Consider the following 18069-nt stretch of genomic DNA (forward strand, 5'->3'; position numbering starts at 1 on the left):
TTTTTTTGTTTTTAATTAAAATTTTTTTACCATAACTCATATATATTACAGATATTGTTATTAAGAAATATGACCGATTAGGTCTACTTATATCGATACGCAGCTCTGTTGGCTGGTTTCCACAGTTTGAAAAAAAGATTATAGATAATAAAAGAAACACCAAAATAAAATGATACTGAAGTTAGCCGACGTCTAATAATTTTTTGATAATTTTTCAAAATGATAAATTATAAAAAACAAATATTTGAAAAAATTGCGAATACAGTTTTTTGAATTTTCTAAACGTGCCAATTTTTAGTTCTTTTTTTTTGTAATTGATTTGTTGAAATATAAATCCACAAATTGTTGATTGTCTATCAATTTCAGGATCATAAAATGAAATACAAATTAAGCTACATTTTTATTTAATGTAAGTATTACAGTTGTGCACGTTTGGATTTTTCAACTTTTTTAAGAATATAATTTTATAAGTGACAACTTATAGCCCAGAACCATCAGCAATTAATTTTGATTATTTTGACCAATCAAACAATTTTTTAGGCAATCGCATATACGCCTCCCTTTTCACTACATCCAGTCGAGGTAAAATATATTCATCAAAATTTCTAGTTTTTACAAATGCTCAAATTGAGGGTATTATCAGACCGTGTTCCCCACTTTGTAAAAATTTTCAATGACTTTGAATTGTCATAAGCGTATCAAAATTTTATCAATTAATTAAAAAAAAATTAAAACCTTGATTGAAAAAAGGACAACGTAGTAGTAATTTCGCGGAGGTATAGATTTAAAAAAAATTACTTACAATTGATAACAATTGGGAGTAAAACGAAATTTGTTAAATAAATTTCAGTAGAATTTTCATGTCAATTTTATAATTCGAATTTTCAAATTTTATAGGCTGAAATTTATTCAACAAATTTTGTTAAACTCTTAATTGATAACAGCCGTAAGTAATTTTTTTAAAATTCTATATCTAGGTAAAATTGTAACTGTATTGTCCTTTTTTCAATTACGGTTTTAATTTTTTTTTTAATCAATTAATAAAACTTTAATACTCTTATGACAGTTCAAGGTCATGAAATATTTTTAAAAAGTGGGGGCACTGACCGAGAATTTAAATGTGAATGCATTGAGCCGTGTCGGCTTTTTGACAATAGAGCGCACTTGACGTTTACACGCTAAAGGCTGGAAGTGTGCAAAAATTATTTATATTTATTTAGATCAATTGACTCACTAATTAATTATTAGTTTTGTATTTAAAATATAAATGTTGATACGAGTGTAAACAGACAAAAACAGAATAACGCCACTTGTCATTTTTCTCGTATGGTTATACTATATATTTAAATCAGCTGATTCTCCCATTTCTCCTATCATACAGTCTCACTCATTGTATTGACTTCGTCATTGAAATGAATGGACTTGTCACAAAGTCGATTGGAGTCGATTACCAGTCTGTGTCTGTATTTAGAAAATAGATAAGACAGTATGTTATGATGTATAGCGTATCAGTTATAAAACATTTTATTGTGCATAATTGAGTTTATGTATTTAACAATAAGTGAAAATATAATTACTATAATATATGTTTACCATTATCTGAACCAATGGCAGACAATGAATTAATAGAAGCTAATCCTCGAAGGTCAGTTGTATTTTTAATTTTTATAATTTAATATTAATGGTATTCATTAATTTTATTTTATATTTTGTAAATTGGTTTAATTATTTTGTATATTTATTACATCAATTATATTGTTCTCATTGGATTATAATATTCAATGCACTTTAATTCCTTCTCTTTTTCAATGTTACTATTTTTGAGTTTACCAGTTGACGTATAACAAGGAAATGTTGCACCATTTGACGTAATTTAAATAACAGTCATTTTTTTTTTAGACTACTTACTTTATATCATCTTTTTTTTTTAATACTCAGTAAATAATTGTAAGTAATATATTTATGCAAATTTATTCTAGTAATAGATTCAATTGCGTTCGTTTTTTTTTATCATCTTAAGATTAAATAACAAGATTAAATGTCAAAAAAAATTTCATAGTTCTTGATATGACACAAAGCTATTCAGAGCTTTAGATGATTTTAAATTACAACAATGATATCGTAGATGCAAAGCCTTTGTTTTTCTCACTAAACAATTTTTTAATTATGTGCTGATACGTTTTCCTTTTTTTATTATTATTATTTTCTTAATAAAGATGTGCAATTTGCTTTATCAAACTTTATTACGTAGTGTGTTAATTTTAAGTTAACTTTCATATATTATTCCTTAGCTTATAATACTGTTTAGTACTTTTATTTGAGATTTATCTATCATACTTAACCATCATATATTACTATAAATATAATATAAGTATTTCTTAACACTTCGCAGCCCTTATCCTTATTATTTTTTTGCACTGTCGTTACTCCTTCACTCGCCCTTGTTTTTCTTACATTTTCCTCTATTTTCCTTATTAAGCAGTATGGAGATCCTTTCACAGGGGGGTTTCGTAGGAGCTGTCTGCAGCAGAGATCGAGATTAGCTTCAAACTTTCCGCCGATTATTTCTTTTGGTACCGTGTTGATTTTGTCATTACACAGTCTATGTGCTTCCTGATATACTAGCAAATGACCCATGGTTTCTGGTTCTCCATAACAGAGTTCACAATTCCATGATGACCACAGATTTTTGAAATTGAAATTCCCGGACTTTTCCAAGTATTCCAGTCAAATAATTAAAAAATTCCCTGACCATATGTAGTAATATTAAATCATTAAAAACATTTATTTAATTAAAAATAAAATAGTATAAGTCAGTGCAATAAATAATCAATTATTGTCATAGGTTTTTTTTATTTATTAAATGAATAATTTTTCATTTTTTATTTTAAATCTGTTTTTATATAACTTACTCTGTAATAAAATATAAATAAATGTTTTATTTTCGCTAAAATAAATTTCATAGATAAGAACGTTTTATAGAATATTAATAAAATAATAATAAATGTAATGAAACTTATTAGTTCAATATTTATGTATACTTTTAATGTTTTTGGTTTTTTAACTTGTCAATATGCATGTTAATAACTTAAAGATGCTGACGATTGGTTTCTACTAGGACTTTTTTTTAACAGCCTTTTTAATTCTAACTGCTTCATTTTATCGCTATTGGAATCAATTTCTACTCATTTTTTTTCAAGACGGTATTGCAATCGCATTCGCGCCGCGCAACTTTTCGAACAGTTTTGACAGAAAAAAAAATTTATCAGATTTTTTCAGAAAAAAAAAAAAGAAAGCAAAAATTTTTTTAGCTTTGTGACGAAATTCCCTAACTTTTCCTTGATTTTTCCAGCATATTTATAATTCTCTAACATTTCCAGGTTTTCCAGAAATCCACCATGAATTCATCATCCTATTGCTGTATCCATTTTTCTTGTGTTTTCCAATATTTTCACGTCTGAGCCTGAACCAAGTTTCCTTCATCTAAGTTTCAGTTCTTTAATTCCAGAATAACTCACATTGGTTGGTCGTTATGACGAATTAGTTTATCTGACTATAATATGACTTCCTTATTTCTCGTTTTTCTGAAGCTCCTGTCCATTGCTGAGGTGTATCAGAACTTGTTTTAGTCGTTCTACTATTTGCTCGGATTCTTTTTCCTTCCATATTAACTCTGGCATATCCTTGCAGTTAATCGTCTCTAGAGTTGTCATAAATTAAAAACCGTTTATTCAAAATAAAACTGTAACATACTGATCCAACTATAGTTATAAGTGAATCTTATTGTTCTATCAGTTTTGTTCTGAGCTTACTGAAAGAACCATGAATTAATCACACTTTTTACTTCATTTTAAATTATTTTATTGATATTTATGATTATCATAAACGTATTTTTAGTTGGATCTGGAATTGGTTCAGCTGGTCAGGAAATTCTACAGCAATGCTGAGAGCAGCTGAAAAGAAAATACTTTCACGTAAGTAAATTAGATTTAATATGACACTAAAATTTACAGTGAATTGTATAACGAGAATGCAAGCTTATACCATATATATATATTGCAGTGAGATTTTAAGACAAAATAAGTACAACACAATATATTTAATTATTAAGTTAGTAAATCATTTCGTTATGAATAATTCGAAAAAAATGTTAAAAAAAAATAGTTACTTTTCAAAAATTTGCACACTTTCTCGCGGATGATTTATCCAATAATAATATTAACCCGTCAACACCCCCGTTATAAGCATTTTGCTCACAGGACACTATTCAACTTATAGGATGTCGCTGTCGCGCAAGCGAGACATTAAAAATCACGGGAGTGCTGGCGGGTTAATAATAATTTATCGGTTAATACCGATTAAAATGATTCTTGTGGCAATCAATGTGATTTGTTAAGGTTTTAAGTTTATTCGATTTTAGGATTAATCGGCTAAATAGTTTTCAAGTCGTAAAAAAAGTATCTTATGTAAAAAAATTTTTCTAGATTAAATACATTTTTTTTTATCGATTTCTTTAGAAGTTATAGATTTTTAAACTTTATTTTTTGTAATATTGTTAACATTTAGTTGAGGTACAGTTATTATCAGTCGACAATCCTGTAAATCGTCATAATTCGCACGCTGACATTTATATAATATTCAATCAAGTAAACTTTCAAAGACAAATATATTTTTAGGATCAAAATTTTTTAAATAATTTGTTCAATGACTCAACTTTTTGCACGTACTTTTGGACTATACTTTTTGTCATGAATGTTACAAATTAATTATCTTAAATCTAATCAATTTTTCAGATTTAAAAAGTGCTTATCGGGGATTGTACGTCGATATAGGAGCTTGTGTTGGTACATCAGATAAAATTTGGACGATTTCATTGAATGAAAAATCTCCTAAAACACCTATTGTACTTCTCCATGGATTAGGAGCTGGAGTAGCATTATGGTGCCTTAATCTTGATAGTCTGTCTCAAGAAAGACCAGTTTATGCAATAGATCTCTTAGGTACATTTACAATTACTATCTACGATGCTTGCAACCACTTAAACATATAAAAATTATGATAAAAACGAATGTTTTTTTAATCTTTTAATTGTATAAATAAACAAAGAATTTTTAATCTTGAATTCTAGGATTCGGCAGAAGTAGCAGACCAAATTTTAGTAACGATGCTCAAAAATCTGAAGCTCAGCTTGTACGTTCCGTTGAAGAATGGAGAAGAGAAATGGAGTTAGACAAATTTGTTTTATTAGGACATTCTATGGGAGGTTTTCTTGCGGCCTCATACGCAATACAATACCCCAATCGAGTACAGCACCTTATTCTTGCCGATCCCTGGGGATTCCCAGAAAAACCAGCAGATGCAAATACGAGATATAATATACCTTTGTGGGTGAAAGCTATTGCGTTTATGGTACAACCACTTAATCCTCTTTGGGCAGTACGGGTTGCTGGTCCTTTTGGTGAAAATTTGTAATTTTATTTATTATCTTTTTATCATTATTAATATTTAATAAATTTTTTCACTGAAATTAAAGGTCAGTGGCTTATAGAAACTACGCGACCGGATATTGTAAAGAAATATGTACCAGTTCTTAAAGATGACGCGAATATAATTTTCCAGTATCTCCATCAATGTAATACGCAAACACCCTCGTAAGCTAATTTTGATTCAAAATCGAATATACACTGTAAAAAATTTGTGGAGATAATGCAGATTAAATCCGGAGTGAATGCGGACCGGATGACTGTTTATTTATTTAATCCCTTCGAAGTGAAATTTACTCCGAAGGGGAATTTATTTTAATATTAAAAATCCGAATCAGAGTGAATGCGGATTTAAATAAAATCCGTAATCACTCCGAAGTCACTCCCGATTTGTTACAGTGTAGGAAAATTCAAAATTTATTTATTTAATTAAATTAAATTTATGACTTAAAGTGGAGAAAGTGCGTTTCATGCCATGATGGAAGGTTTTGGCTGGGCAAAAAATCCCATGATTAATCGAATCGATCAGATAGATGATGAAGTACCAATTACAATGATTTACGGCAGTCGGTCGTGGGTCGATAACTCTGCAGGAGAAGCAATTAAGCAAAAACGAGCAAATTCTTATGTTAATATTCAGGTAAAAAATCATAATTAACGACCAAGTTATCTAACTATTTTAGGGCATTCTCAGAAGGTGCCCCTCCCCCTCCCTTCCACTTTTAAAAAAAATATGCAACGATTTCCAACTGTCATAAACGTATTAAAATTTTATTAATTAATTTGAAAAAAAATTAAAGCATTAATTTAAAAAAGGACAATACAGTTACAATTTCACCGAGATATAGAATTTACAAAAAATTATACTTACAGCTGTTATCAATTAAGAGTTTAAAAAAATTTGTTGAGTAAATTTCAGCCTACAAAATTTGAAAATTCGAATTATAAAATTGATATAAAGATTTTACTGAAATTTATTTAACAAATTTCGTTTAACTCCCAATTGATGTCAATTGTAAATAATTTTTTTAAAATCTATACCTCGGCGAAATTACTACTACGTTGTCTTTTTTTCAATCAAGGTTTTAATTTTTATTTAATCAATTTATAAAATTTTGATACGCTTATGACAATTAAAAGTCATTGAAAATTTTTAAAAAGTGGGGGCACTGTCCGAGAATGGCCTTAAAAAAGAAAATGTAAAGTTTTAGTTAACTGTTTTACATTTTGCTTGGAAATAAATAATTGAAAAGTTCATTTTTTTTTAACGCATAAGGTAAGGGGCCCAGTTTCTGACCTTTTTAGAGTGCCGTTTGGGGTTATACTATAAAAATTAATGTAAGATTTAATTTAATGAGAAAAATAATAATTCTATCGACTAGTTTATGATTTGTCGAATAAAGTCATGCGCGTAAAATAATTATATGAATTGAATTAATAATTTAAATTGACGTTTTAAAAATTGACATTCAGAGACTTAGTTTCTGACCCTCAGAATTTTTCAGGTCGCAGTTTCTAACCCTCACAGTGGCCTAGTTTCTGACATTCTGACCCTCAAATTACACAAACTATTATTAGGTTATGAAGTATTTACCAAGTTTCAATAAACTAAAACTATTATTTAGATAAATAAATTAAATATTTATTATAACAAAACATAATTTTTTAATATATATAAAAATTTAAATAATTAAAGTCACTTTAGCTAGCGCCTGTTCTCATTATTTTTTATCGTAGCTCGTTGTTTTTTTTTTTAAACTCTTGAATAAAAAAAACAATAAAAAAATTAACTTTGTCATAATAAAAATATTATTCAATTAAAAGAGTCATAACAATTTAAATACTATCGAAATTGACATTATTTTTACAATAATTTTATCACTCCAAGAATATGTACTTTCAAGATCTAATTATGATCTTTTTCTTTAAAAAATTAATATTAAATGTTGATTTATCACTGTATTATAAATAATAGTAGAAAATAATTCAAAAAAATTAGAAATATTTCTACTGTTACATTTTATAGACATGTAATTAAACAAATAACCTCGCTCGCAGTAAGTTCCCTGTGGAAAAGCTCTCATAAATTCTGATAAGATATTGAATATTTTTTATGAGAATCTATGAGCTTCGAAAATATCTATGAGATTTAAAAAAATTCTCATATGAATTTTTATGAGAATCTATGAGTCAAAGCTTTTGATGTTTTTCTATCATGATTTCCGTACTAGATTTTTAAAAGAATGAGTAAGATTTTTTAATTTATGAGATTTTATGACTCGAATTCCGCCAACGATTATGAGATTGAATAAGTACTTTCACTTATATAAGATTCTTACAGTTTATTCTAATGTATTTTCAATAAGAATTGATCAGGCGAATTCCGATGTTATAAGACTTACAAAATCTCAATAAGATTATTTTTTCATACGAAATTTTCAGAATCTATAAGTTTTAGTAAGAGTTATCCTAGGAGATAATATCTTATTGAATATCATAAAATATTTGTCATATTTTATGAGAAAATATTTAACATGTATTTCTTCGAAATTTTATGAGACTGAATCAGGAATCACATGGACAAATGCAGACCTTTTTCTCATAAAAATTTTATGAGAATTAGTAAGAAAATCTATAATCGAATTAACTTGTAAAAACTTGAAAGATTTAATTTCAATTTAAAAGCTATGTGATTTATGAGTTTTTGTAAGTTTTATTTAGAAGGCTATTACTTATAAAATATTATGGAGTACTTATGAGATTTTATAAATAATTTCCATTCACATCAAATATTAATTTTATCAGATTCATTTAAAAATAATTGCTTAACTTCATTTTTTTTTACAAGAATTTACATCAGAAATACTAATATTATCACTTTTTCTTGTACTTTGAATATTTTAACTGTTCGGAGATGAGTGAAAATATAAGTTTTTATGTGATTTTTTACAAACCCAGTAATGTATCTTGCCCCATTTTTTTTTTTGGTGCAAGATACATTATTTTTTTGTAGCAATATTGCATTTTTTTGGTTAAACAGAATAAAATTTCTCGGAACAAGTACTATTCTTTTTCCGCAAGTATTTTTGTATTCTCCGACCAAAATAACAAAAGTTGCTTAAGCTAAGAGAAAAAATTTTTTGGGAGAAAAGATCGATATGGAGAAGGGGAAAGTCACCGGTGCTAGGCAGAAGCAGCAGGAGTAGTTCGGTGCTCGCCACGAGATCGCGCCTACGACATGTAGTGTCCCTGGTAAGACATTTATTTCAGAAGTGTTATATTCCAAATTTCAATACGATTTTATTCGAGTAATCCTCTGTCATTTGACAGAACAACAAGTACCTTATAGTATATCCCATAATACATCATGACTTTAATATTTAATATTACTTGAGTAATTTTTGATGAATAAATAAACTGACTCAATTTCATAGATTTTTCGTGAATAGATTGCTAAGGATTTTCGGCATAAATACTCATAAAAATATTCTTGAGTATACATAACAAATACTTTTTGAATTCATGCTAAAAAATTCAATAAGTAAGCATATAAACCTTAATCAATCTCATAAATTTTTTCGTTACTATATGGAAAATTACTGTAATCACATTGATTAATCAGTATCAAATCTTGTGTGATTACTTCAGAAATCGTCTCATACAATCTTATTCATTTCCAAAATCTACTCAATTGTAAACTTTACATTTTTCGAAAACTTATAAATACTTATAATCACAATATTACAGCTTCTGTTTCTTATAGATTCTGATGATTTATATGAGAATTTTAAGAAAATTTTTTTTTTGATGCACCATGTATGAGAAAATAATTGTATAAGAATTTTTGAGATTTTTCGTGGACAAATACTGATCGTTTTCTCATAGCCAATTTTTTTTATGAGATTTTATAAGACCTTTTCCACAGGGTTATAATTTTAAGGTCAACAACTCCACCATACCTTTAAAATTGAGCCTAGTTATTGACCTCCAAATTTTAACAACAAAACTCATTTTAATATGTTTTATAAATGTATTAAAATAAATTTTAATTAAATATCGATCTATCCATCTATTTTTAGTTAAATTTTTTTACTTAAATGATAATTAGTGCACAAATTCAATCGTCGTACCTCCTAACGTTAACTGTTTAGACTCTACTTAAAAAATGGCTTCCTCAGTCGCTTATGGCTAAAATATTTGTTTTTATTCAGTTAATGTTTTCTATGTTTTTTAAATTGCCATAAATTAGGCCCGGAATAAATTAAGAAAAAATTGATTTTCTTTTTAAAGTTATAGTTTTTTAAGTAAGTAAGAAAAAAGTTGAAAAGGTCAGAAACTGGGTCAGGGTCAATAACTGGGTCTTTTACCTTAAAGTGTAAACATTACTTTGATTACACAGTACTGTCCAAATAACTTTAAATATACACAAATTTTCTTAGCAATAAATTTAAATCTTGTTAAATGTTACAATAATTTTATTTAAAAACTAAATAAAGTGTTTATTTACAGGTCATATCGGGAGCTGGTCATCACGTTTATGCCGATAAAAGTGAAATTTTTAACAAACATGTTCTTGAAGCTTGTGCTTTGAGTGATAGTTTTCCAAAACTCACTTCAAAACACGTCAAACAAACTTCCAGAATTATACCTCGTAAACTTCCTCCATTACCAATTGACTCAACAGATTCAAAATCCGAAAACGAAGATGATAGTCAGGAAGAAACATTCCCCAATGAAACGCCAACTAATCTGGAACCTAAGACATTGCAATCGAAATCAACTTGATTTGAAAAATTTTTAATAGAATAAAATTATTTAAATCAATTAATAATAAACGTGGTGAGATTTTGAGGGGAATAATTATTTTGTGTTAATTGTGTGTCATTGTTTTATTTTATTTCCTAACAAAAATTAAATGTCAACATTATTGTGAGACATACAACGTAATTAATTTTATTAAATAATGAATGGAATGAAAGTTATGTGTTGACGAATCAATTTTTATAAGTACTGTTTAAAAATTAAACGCAAGTTAATATTTATAGGACTCAATGGAATTTCGGAACAACGAAATTCACTCCGGAGGAGTTTATTTTAATATTAAACTCTGGATCAAAGTAGATGCAGATTGAAATAAAATACACATTACTCTAAAATCACTCCGTGGAAAAAAACTCCCTATTCATTTCTTAAGTGAAGTAATTTTTTTTAAATTCCTGATTTCCGAGAAGCGGAGTGAATTCGGATTGAAATAAGTATCAAATTCACTCCCGATTTTACACAGTGTATAAAGTCTTCTCTTTTTTTTTTCTTTGTCATTAATTTAGATTATTTAACAAATGAATTTAATCGTATATTTTAGTAACCGTAAGCTGTTATTTATTTCTGTTATGTTTTTTTTATAAATTAAGAAATTTTTTTCTTGAGAAATAAAAATTTTAAAAAAATGAATGAAACCAAACAAAAATACAAAATATTTAATTTCTAGTTTTTATAATAATTTTTTCTTAATTTTAAAAATTCATTTTCGAATAATAACGCTTGTAGCCAAATATTTTGGAAAATGTGATAAAATTACTAAGTATAAATATATCATAATTGCTTTTTATTTATATCAATTCAACAAATTAATAATACGTGGTAATAAATAAAGATATGTTTTATAATGTCTAAAAAAATTTGTTTAGTTAAGAAATAGCTTTACTGATTTAATTTCACATTGACTTGATTAAGGAATTGAATTCTGTTTGTTTTAGCGCAGCTTCTAGTCCAAGTCAGATACAATAACATAGTTACACTCCATCTTTAGCATGTAGAGCTGCGAAGTTATCTATTCAAATATACCCGTCTTAACCCTTAAGAGACACACATAAAAAAGTTGTGTAAAATACACACACGGATAGTTTATACCCGACAACGCTTTCAAAGTATAAATTTCGTGGTCGAATTGATCAAATTCAATTAATTTTTTGTTTTCAATCGATAGAAAATTTTCTCAAGAATATACGTCCCGAAATGGCGCACATTTGATAAAAGGACCAGGCTGATTTTAACCCAGTGTATCTGTTATGAGTTAATTTTTAATTTTATTTCCGATATGTATCCTGAGTATCCTGAGTCGTCAAATATAATTTGTTTTTTTCTTTATAATGAAGAAAAAAACAAATAAAAATCGAAAATCACTTCGGGCCCTATTTTTCAAATTATTAAATGCAATAGCGAATATATCATGACAGATTTTTGTAAAGAATGCAATGCTTTGTAGATATGTATGATGAATAAGGCTGCAAGAAATTCTTTGTGAATTATAACAATGAACGACAAAAACTAATTTTTATATATTAAATAATAAATTTTATAAAATTCTGATCAGCCTCTTAAAATTTAAATTGAGAACCATAAATCAGAGGAATACTGTTGCAAAATTGCAATTTAATGTATGAATATATATATTAGAGTGGTCCAAAAAAAAACGTTTTTTTTTTTTTTTTCAAGTGCTATTGTCTCAAAAGCTTTTCTTAACTATAACAAAAAATTCCCTCCGAAGCGCAGCTTGATATCTCAATTCTTCAAGAAGCTCAATAAATTTATATTTTCCCATTTAAATAACGTGAAAAAATTTTTTTTACGTTTTCATTCGGTAAAACTACGAAAATAATTTTTCTCTGAATTTTCCATTAATTATTCTTATAGGAAATTCAATTCTCTACAAAAAAAGTATTGAATTAGTTTTTTCGTAATCCTAACGGGTAAGAAGTTATTGAGCTTTAAGTATTCGCAACAAAAGAAATTTTAATCAGATATGAAGAAAATTAAATTCAGTATCCATCCGCAAGTACTAGCTTTAATTGAAAAATATTATGAGTTTGGGACAAAAGATGAAGAATAGAAACAATATCTGTTACAAATAGTTGCTGATCATCGGAAAAAATATCCAAAGTTTGATTAATTTCGAAATAAATACATGTAGTCACCAAAAAAGTTTTCAAAAAGTTGAAAATTATTTCAAATCTATAAAAATTAAATCAACTATCTAGTAATGGTGTCAATTCCATTAAAGAGTTGCTCTAAAACTATCTTCCTTCAAATTTACTTAGTAACGAGTACTTAAAGCTCAATAACTTTTTAACCGTTAGGATTACGAAAAAACTATTTCAATACTTTTTTGTAGAGAATTAAATTTCCTATAAGAATGATTGATGGAAAATACAGAAAAAGAAATTTTCTGTAGTTTTACCGGATGAAAACGTAAAAAAAATTTTGTTACGTTTTATGTAAACGGCAAAATACAACTTTATTGAGCTTCGTGGAGAATTGAGATATAAAGCTGTGCTTTAGAGGAAATGTTTTATATACCTTAGAGAAGCTTTTGGTTGATAGCCAAGAGACTTTTTTTTTTGGACCACTAATATATATGTATATAATATTATAACTTAAAAAGTAAACACTTACATAATTACTTTAGATCTCTTTCATTAATGTCATTAAATTGATCAAAATCAAATTCTTCATCATAATCATCTAGCTCGTCTTCAACTTTCTCTTGAATATCCAAATTGTCTTCGTAAAAATTTTGCATTTCGTATTTTCTTTGACGTTTTGCTTCAATTTGTCTTTTTAATAAGAAATCATCGAAGGCTTGATTTTCTTCTTCTGTTCGTAGTGCATTGATACTTGACGGATCAAACGTTTTTAATGTTTGAGATGTTTCAATTGATACATTGTCTAGCCTATTTTGCAATGCTTCTTTACTTTTATAAAGCGATTGTTTTATCTAAACATATAAAGAAAAAAAATATTACCCACAATTAAGATTCAATAGAATAAAATTCTTTACTACTTCAATTACAATTTATCTAACAATATTGTTCAAGATGATGGCATAGCTATGGAATTTAAATCGAACATAAACAAAAACTTTTTTAAGATCTTTACTTTTAATTATTTATTAATTAATAAAAGATACTTTCTGTCATGCCAAAATATATTTTATAAATTTTCAATGATTTAATGATAAAATGATCAAAACTATTGGAAAAAAATTCGAAATGATAAGCCAGATTTACTATTTTATAATTCACTCATGAGTTAATCTGAATGTTTGTTTTTTTAGACTGGCTTCCCATGTGCCTGATGATCGGAAGCGGAGTACATCTTTTGTGTGGAAGATTCCGTTTCACCTCCGCTTTTCTATCAACGTGAGACGCCACCCTTAGATAATGACGTTCAAATTCAAATATGACTTTAATAAAAAAAACCACCCTACTAAACATCTTTAAACCTATACTTTAATTTTAATTTAACACAGGAAATAAATCGTTTGAAATATTTATTCGCGCCAAAAACATGTTTTTTTAAGGAAGTTACGACGTTAGAGAAACATAGTGTCAACTATTAGATATTAATATATAATTTTCATTTAAATGAATAGAGTCAGTATGCGAAATTTGAAATCGACTAGAAAACCTGTTTCAGAGATGATACTGAAGTTAGCCGACGTCTAATAACTTTTGGATTTTTCTCAAAACGATAAATTATAAGAAAAATAATATTTATAAAAATTGCACTTATAGTTTTTAAAATTCTCTACATGTGTATTTTTTTTTTTTTTTTTTTTTTTTTTTTTTGTAATTGATTTTGTAGAAAAAAAAAAAAGTTTAAAAACTGTTAATTGTCTGCAAACTTCAGGGTCATGTTTCAGAGACTTATAGTGAGTCTCAAATCAATCTCAAATTTTACATACCAACTCTACTCGCATTGATGAATATTGTGTATTAATATCTGATAATTGACATTATTAATATCTCATAATTCACATAAGTCACTCTGACACTCCAACATCTTTAAACATTACAAATAAAAAAAGTTTTCTTCACTTTTAAAATACATATCACGTTATGACCCTGAAGTTAACAGATAATTAACAATTTTAGGATTTTATTTTCAACAAATCAATTGCAAAAAATAAAAATATGCACGTGTAGAAAATTAAAAAAAAACTATTAGTGCAATTTTCTACAATATTTTGTTTCAGACTTTAGCGTTTTAAAAAAAATCAAAAAATTATTAGACGTCAGCTAACTTCAGTATCAAAACACGTTCATATTAAATTTCAGCGCATACTTTTTTTTACAAACAATGAACAAAGGTGTAATTTGAATTGATAAAAATTCGTCTAAAAGAGTCTTTTGAAACATTCACATTTTTAGAATTCACCAGTTTTTTTTTTTTTTTTTTTTTTTTTTTAATAGAAAAAATTGAATTTCAAATACTTACTTGGGTCATTATCAATTCTCGATTTAAACCTAATACATCTTGTCTCATAGGTGGTAATTTTACATTGTATATTTCTCCATCATCAATTTCATCAGTTTCATCAATATTATCATTATCATCTTCAACAGTTATAATATTAGAAGAATCATTTAATTTAATTTGATCGCGAACCTCCTGAGGTAATCTTGTAAACAAACACAGCTCAGGTTTAGGAGGTATACGCACAGTTGGTACATAATCTTCTCCATAATCGGCAGTTTCAAATGTTTTTTCAAGATTAGCTAAACTTGCCGATTGTTTATCTTTTACAAATATTATTGGAGGAACGACACCAATAATTTTCAATTGAGACAATTCATGTCGTAATTTAAAGGCAGTTTGATGAAGTATATCAGAGATGTGATCTAAATTTTTGGTATTGGAAGAAAACCACATCACTCTTACTAGTTTGAAATCATTGGATAGCTTGACTCGAGAAATTTCAATTCCAAGTCCTACTACATCAGCTGCTACTTCACCAGTTGTCATTATGTCTGTTACGTATTTCATAAAAAGTTTGTTCAATACTGTAACTCTACGAGTTACATGTGGGCTTACTAGTTTTTGAGGAGTAGATGGAAGTGACGGAGAAATTTTTTCGTCTCGATCGGGATACCATTTCCTAAAAGTTTATAAATAATTAATAAAATTTTATATAACTTGAGTTAACAACCCCAATCTTTTTTTCAACGCCGGACATGAAAGATCAAAAACCCGGAAAATTTTTTTAAAAACTCGGACTAGTGAAAATGTTACTAATCGTAGTAAAATGGATAAATTTGTATAAATTTCTTTCTAATTATTATTAAAATAAATTACACTTTTTTATGGAAACGAAGGACATTTTTCGTTTTTATTAAAATCAATTAATTTTTAATAATTATGAGTAACTTTTGGTTAATTAAATGAGTGAATTAAAAATCGATTCATGTTAATAGAAAAGTTCAGCTGTTAAAAAATTTTTTTATGATTTCGTATTTAAAAGCTGATCGTTAAAAAACCTGGACACCGAAAAAAGGTGGATATATCTGGAAAATCCAGGACGGGTGGCATGATGATGAACTTAAATATTTATGAGTGTGAATGTAACTGATAAGTGGCAATTTTTAAATTTCGGAATAAATAAATAAAATGTAAATATGATAAAAATTTAAAAAAAGAGGCAAACTGAATTTTTCGATCGTAAAGCACACTCTAATGCTTCGCATTAAGAGTCGTGCGATACGTATTTAGATCAACGAAAAAACAATACGCGCATTTTTTTCAATATCACTATCTATATTATTAAGAGAATAAGGAAAATTTTGTTCCCACCATATCTATATGATAGAGTTCGTTAATGTTATTGAAATTAGTATCATTAGATAGGTCTTGACTTGAATTTGTGCCTTTTCATACTTTAAACTCTTTTTAATTGCCAAGTATTGAGATAAATAGATTTATCTATATCATTCGAATTACATTTAAATTACGCGAGAAAAAAGACGATTGTATTTATTTTCTTTATATAAATTGATACTTTAATTATTCTGTCACTAAATATGACTGAATGCCACTGAAAATATAGCTATACTATTTATATCGCGTTACTTATTCCAAAATGACAGATTTTTACTTTCTTTTGGTATTAGAAAGCTTCTCAAAGCCAAAAAAGTGTGCATAAAAAAAAAAAGGTTTCATTGACACAGAAAATCTTTACTCGCCTAAAGAAAATTTTTACTTACCCCAAGAAATTTATTGCATTGTGAATTGGAAACAAAAATTTATTTAGAACTAGAAAAAATTACTTGGTTCAAGGAATTATTTTTTGACCAAAAAAATCTTTTCTCGCCCCAAGACAATTTTTGATTTAATTCATAATGCATAAAATTTCTTGGTGCAAATTAAAATTTTTTAATTTAAGATATTCGGGCAGCCACGTAGTGACAGCAGGTTGCTCGTCTATATTACTAAGAGAATAAGGAAAATTTTATTCCAGCCATATCTATATGAAAGAATAACTCAATGTTATTAAACTTGGTATCGTTAGAAAGGTCTTCACTTAAATTTATGCCTTTTCATGGTTTAAAATCTTTTTTATTGCCAATATTGAGATAAATAATTTTATCTATGTCATTCGAATTACATTTAAATTACGCGGGAAAAAAAGACGATCGTGTTTATTTTCTTTAAATAAATTAATATTTTAATTATTCTGTCGCTGAATATATATAACTGTTGTTTATATAATTAAGAGAAAATAAGAAAAATTTAATCTATGCCATGTCTTCTATGATAATAAAAATTAAACAGATTTAATTGGGTATCTGTGAAAAAAAAATATATTAGACGATTACTAAAAAAAAAGTTTGACTGTTTCGATTTTTTTCAAGAATTCCATGATTCGCAATTATTGAAATCAATAAGTTTGCGAATTAATGATTAGATTTGTCATTAAATTTCAATGATAATAAAAACAAACAAAAGATTCTAAAGCTAATTTTATAGTATAGATTTAATAAACAGTTAAATTTATATCTTTTTTTATAAATTTAGAATAGTAATATTCGGGCAGTCACGTAGTGACAGTGGGTTGCTCGTTTTAATTTATTTAAAATTTATAAATTGTCTTATGTCTGCAACCTGTAACATTCACACTCATAAATATTAAAATTTTCTTTTGAAATTGATAAGTATATGTTATATTATTTAACTTACTTTTTTGGTAATTCAGTATACATTATTTTATTCATAAATTTACCTTGTCTGCGAAAGGCAAAGTTTGTTTTCTTATTATTATTTACAGGAGTTGAACAAATGTATCGATTAACACAATAACTCATTCGAGTAATATTTCTATATATTAATGGCATTTTTAATAACAATGACAATACTTTCAACTTTAAATAAATATTTTTAAATATTAAAAAAACAAAATATTTAATTAAAATAATATAAAACAAAAACAAATATATTTAAATCTCTCCCAGTTTTTTATTATGAAATATTTTAAAGGTTAAGGTAATGTTACTTTAGGTTATTGAAAACTGAAGAGTGAAGATTTTTATTAAATCAAAATCTTATTCAATTTAAATTTATTTATAATTCAATACTTAAATCGTCTGTAATATTCACTATCATATCTTTGAAATCAAACATTTGATTAAAATATAAAACCGCACCATGAAATTAAAATGATTATTTTTATAACATGAAAATAAATCTTAATTTTTGGCGCGGATAAGACATCTTGCGGGATATTTCGATACTACAGTTTCGGATGAGTGTGAAT

At 26.9% G+C, this 18069-nt stretch overlaps 2 protein-coding genes across 6 annotated transcripts; one reads left to right on the forward strand and one right to left on the reverse strand.

Moving 5' to 3' along the window:
* Positions 1–1198: 1198 nt before the first annotated feature.
* LOC130665548 ((Lyso)-N-acylphosphatidylethanolamine lipase) lies at positions 1199–13727 on the forward strand. Of its 4 annotated transcripts, XR_008989551.1 has the most exons (8): positions 1211–1645; positions 3898–3974; positions 4794–5000; positions 5129–5458; positions 5534–5651; positions 5937–6123; positions 9993–10322; positions 13597–13727. XR_008989551.1 is itself a non-coding variant. In XM_057465995.1 (7 exons), the coding sequence occupies exons 1-7, from the start codon at positions 1608–1610 to the stop codon at positions 8687–8689; spliced, it is 1011 nt and encodes a 336-aa protein (XP_057321978.1). In that variant the 5' UTR covers positions 1199–1607; the 3' UTR covers positions 8690–8704. The 4 variants fall into 4 exon arrangements, 3 of the variants coding, with proteins under 3 accessions (XP_057321978.1, XP_057321976.1, XP_057321977.1); XM_057465995.1 differs by lacking the exons at positions 9993–10322; positions 13597–13727 and adding an exon at positions 8636–8704 and having other exon boundaries at positions 1199–1645; XM_057465993.1 differs by lacking the exon at positions 13597–13727 and having other exon boundaries at positions 1213–1645; positions 9993–10967.
* Positions 9938–18013, reverse strand: LOC130665549 (uncharacterized). Of its 2 annotated transcripts, none has more exons than XM_057465997.1 (4): positions 17539–18013; positions 14760–15420; positions 12936–13257; positions 9938–10239 (listed from the first exon to the last, which is right to left on the reverse strand). In XM_057465997.1, exons 2-3 carry the CDS (start codon positions 15306–15308, stop codon positions 12940–12942), a joined length of 867 nt encoding a protein of 288 aa, XP_057321980.1. In that variant the 5' UTR covers positions 15309–15420; positions 17539–18013; the 3' UTR covers positions 9938–10239; positions 12936–12939. The 2 variants fall into 2 exon arrangements, with proteins under 2 accessions (XP_057321980.1, XP_057321979.1); XM_057465996.1 differs by having other exon boundaries at positions 17496–17934.
* Between the last annotated feature and the right edge of the window lie 56 nt (positions 18014–18069).

The sequence above is a fragment of the Microplitis mediator genome, chromosome 3 (genome assembly GCF_029852145.1).
Source record: "Microplitis mediator isolate UGA2020A chromosome 3, iyMicMedi2.1, whole genome shotgun sequence".
NCBI classification, from domain to species: Eukaryota; Metazoa; Arthropoda; class Insecta; order Hymenoptera; family Braconidae; genus Microplitis; species Microplitis mediator.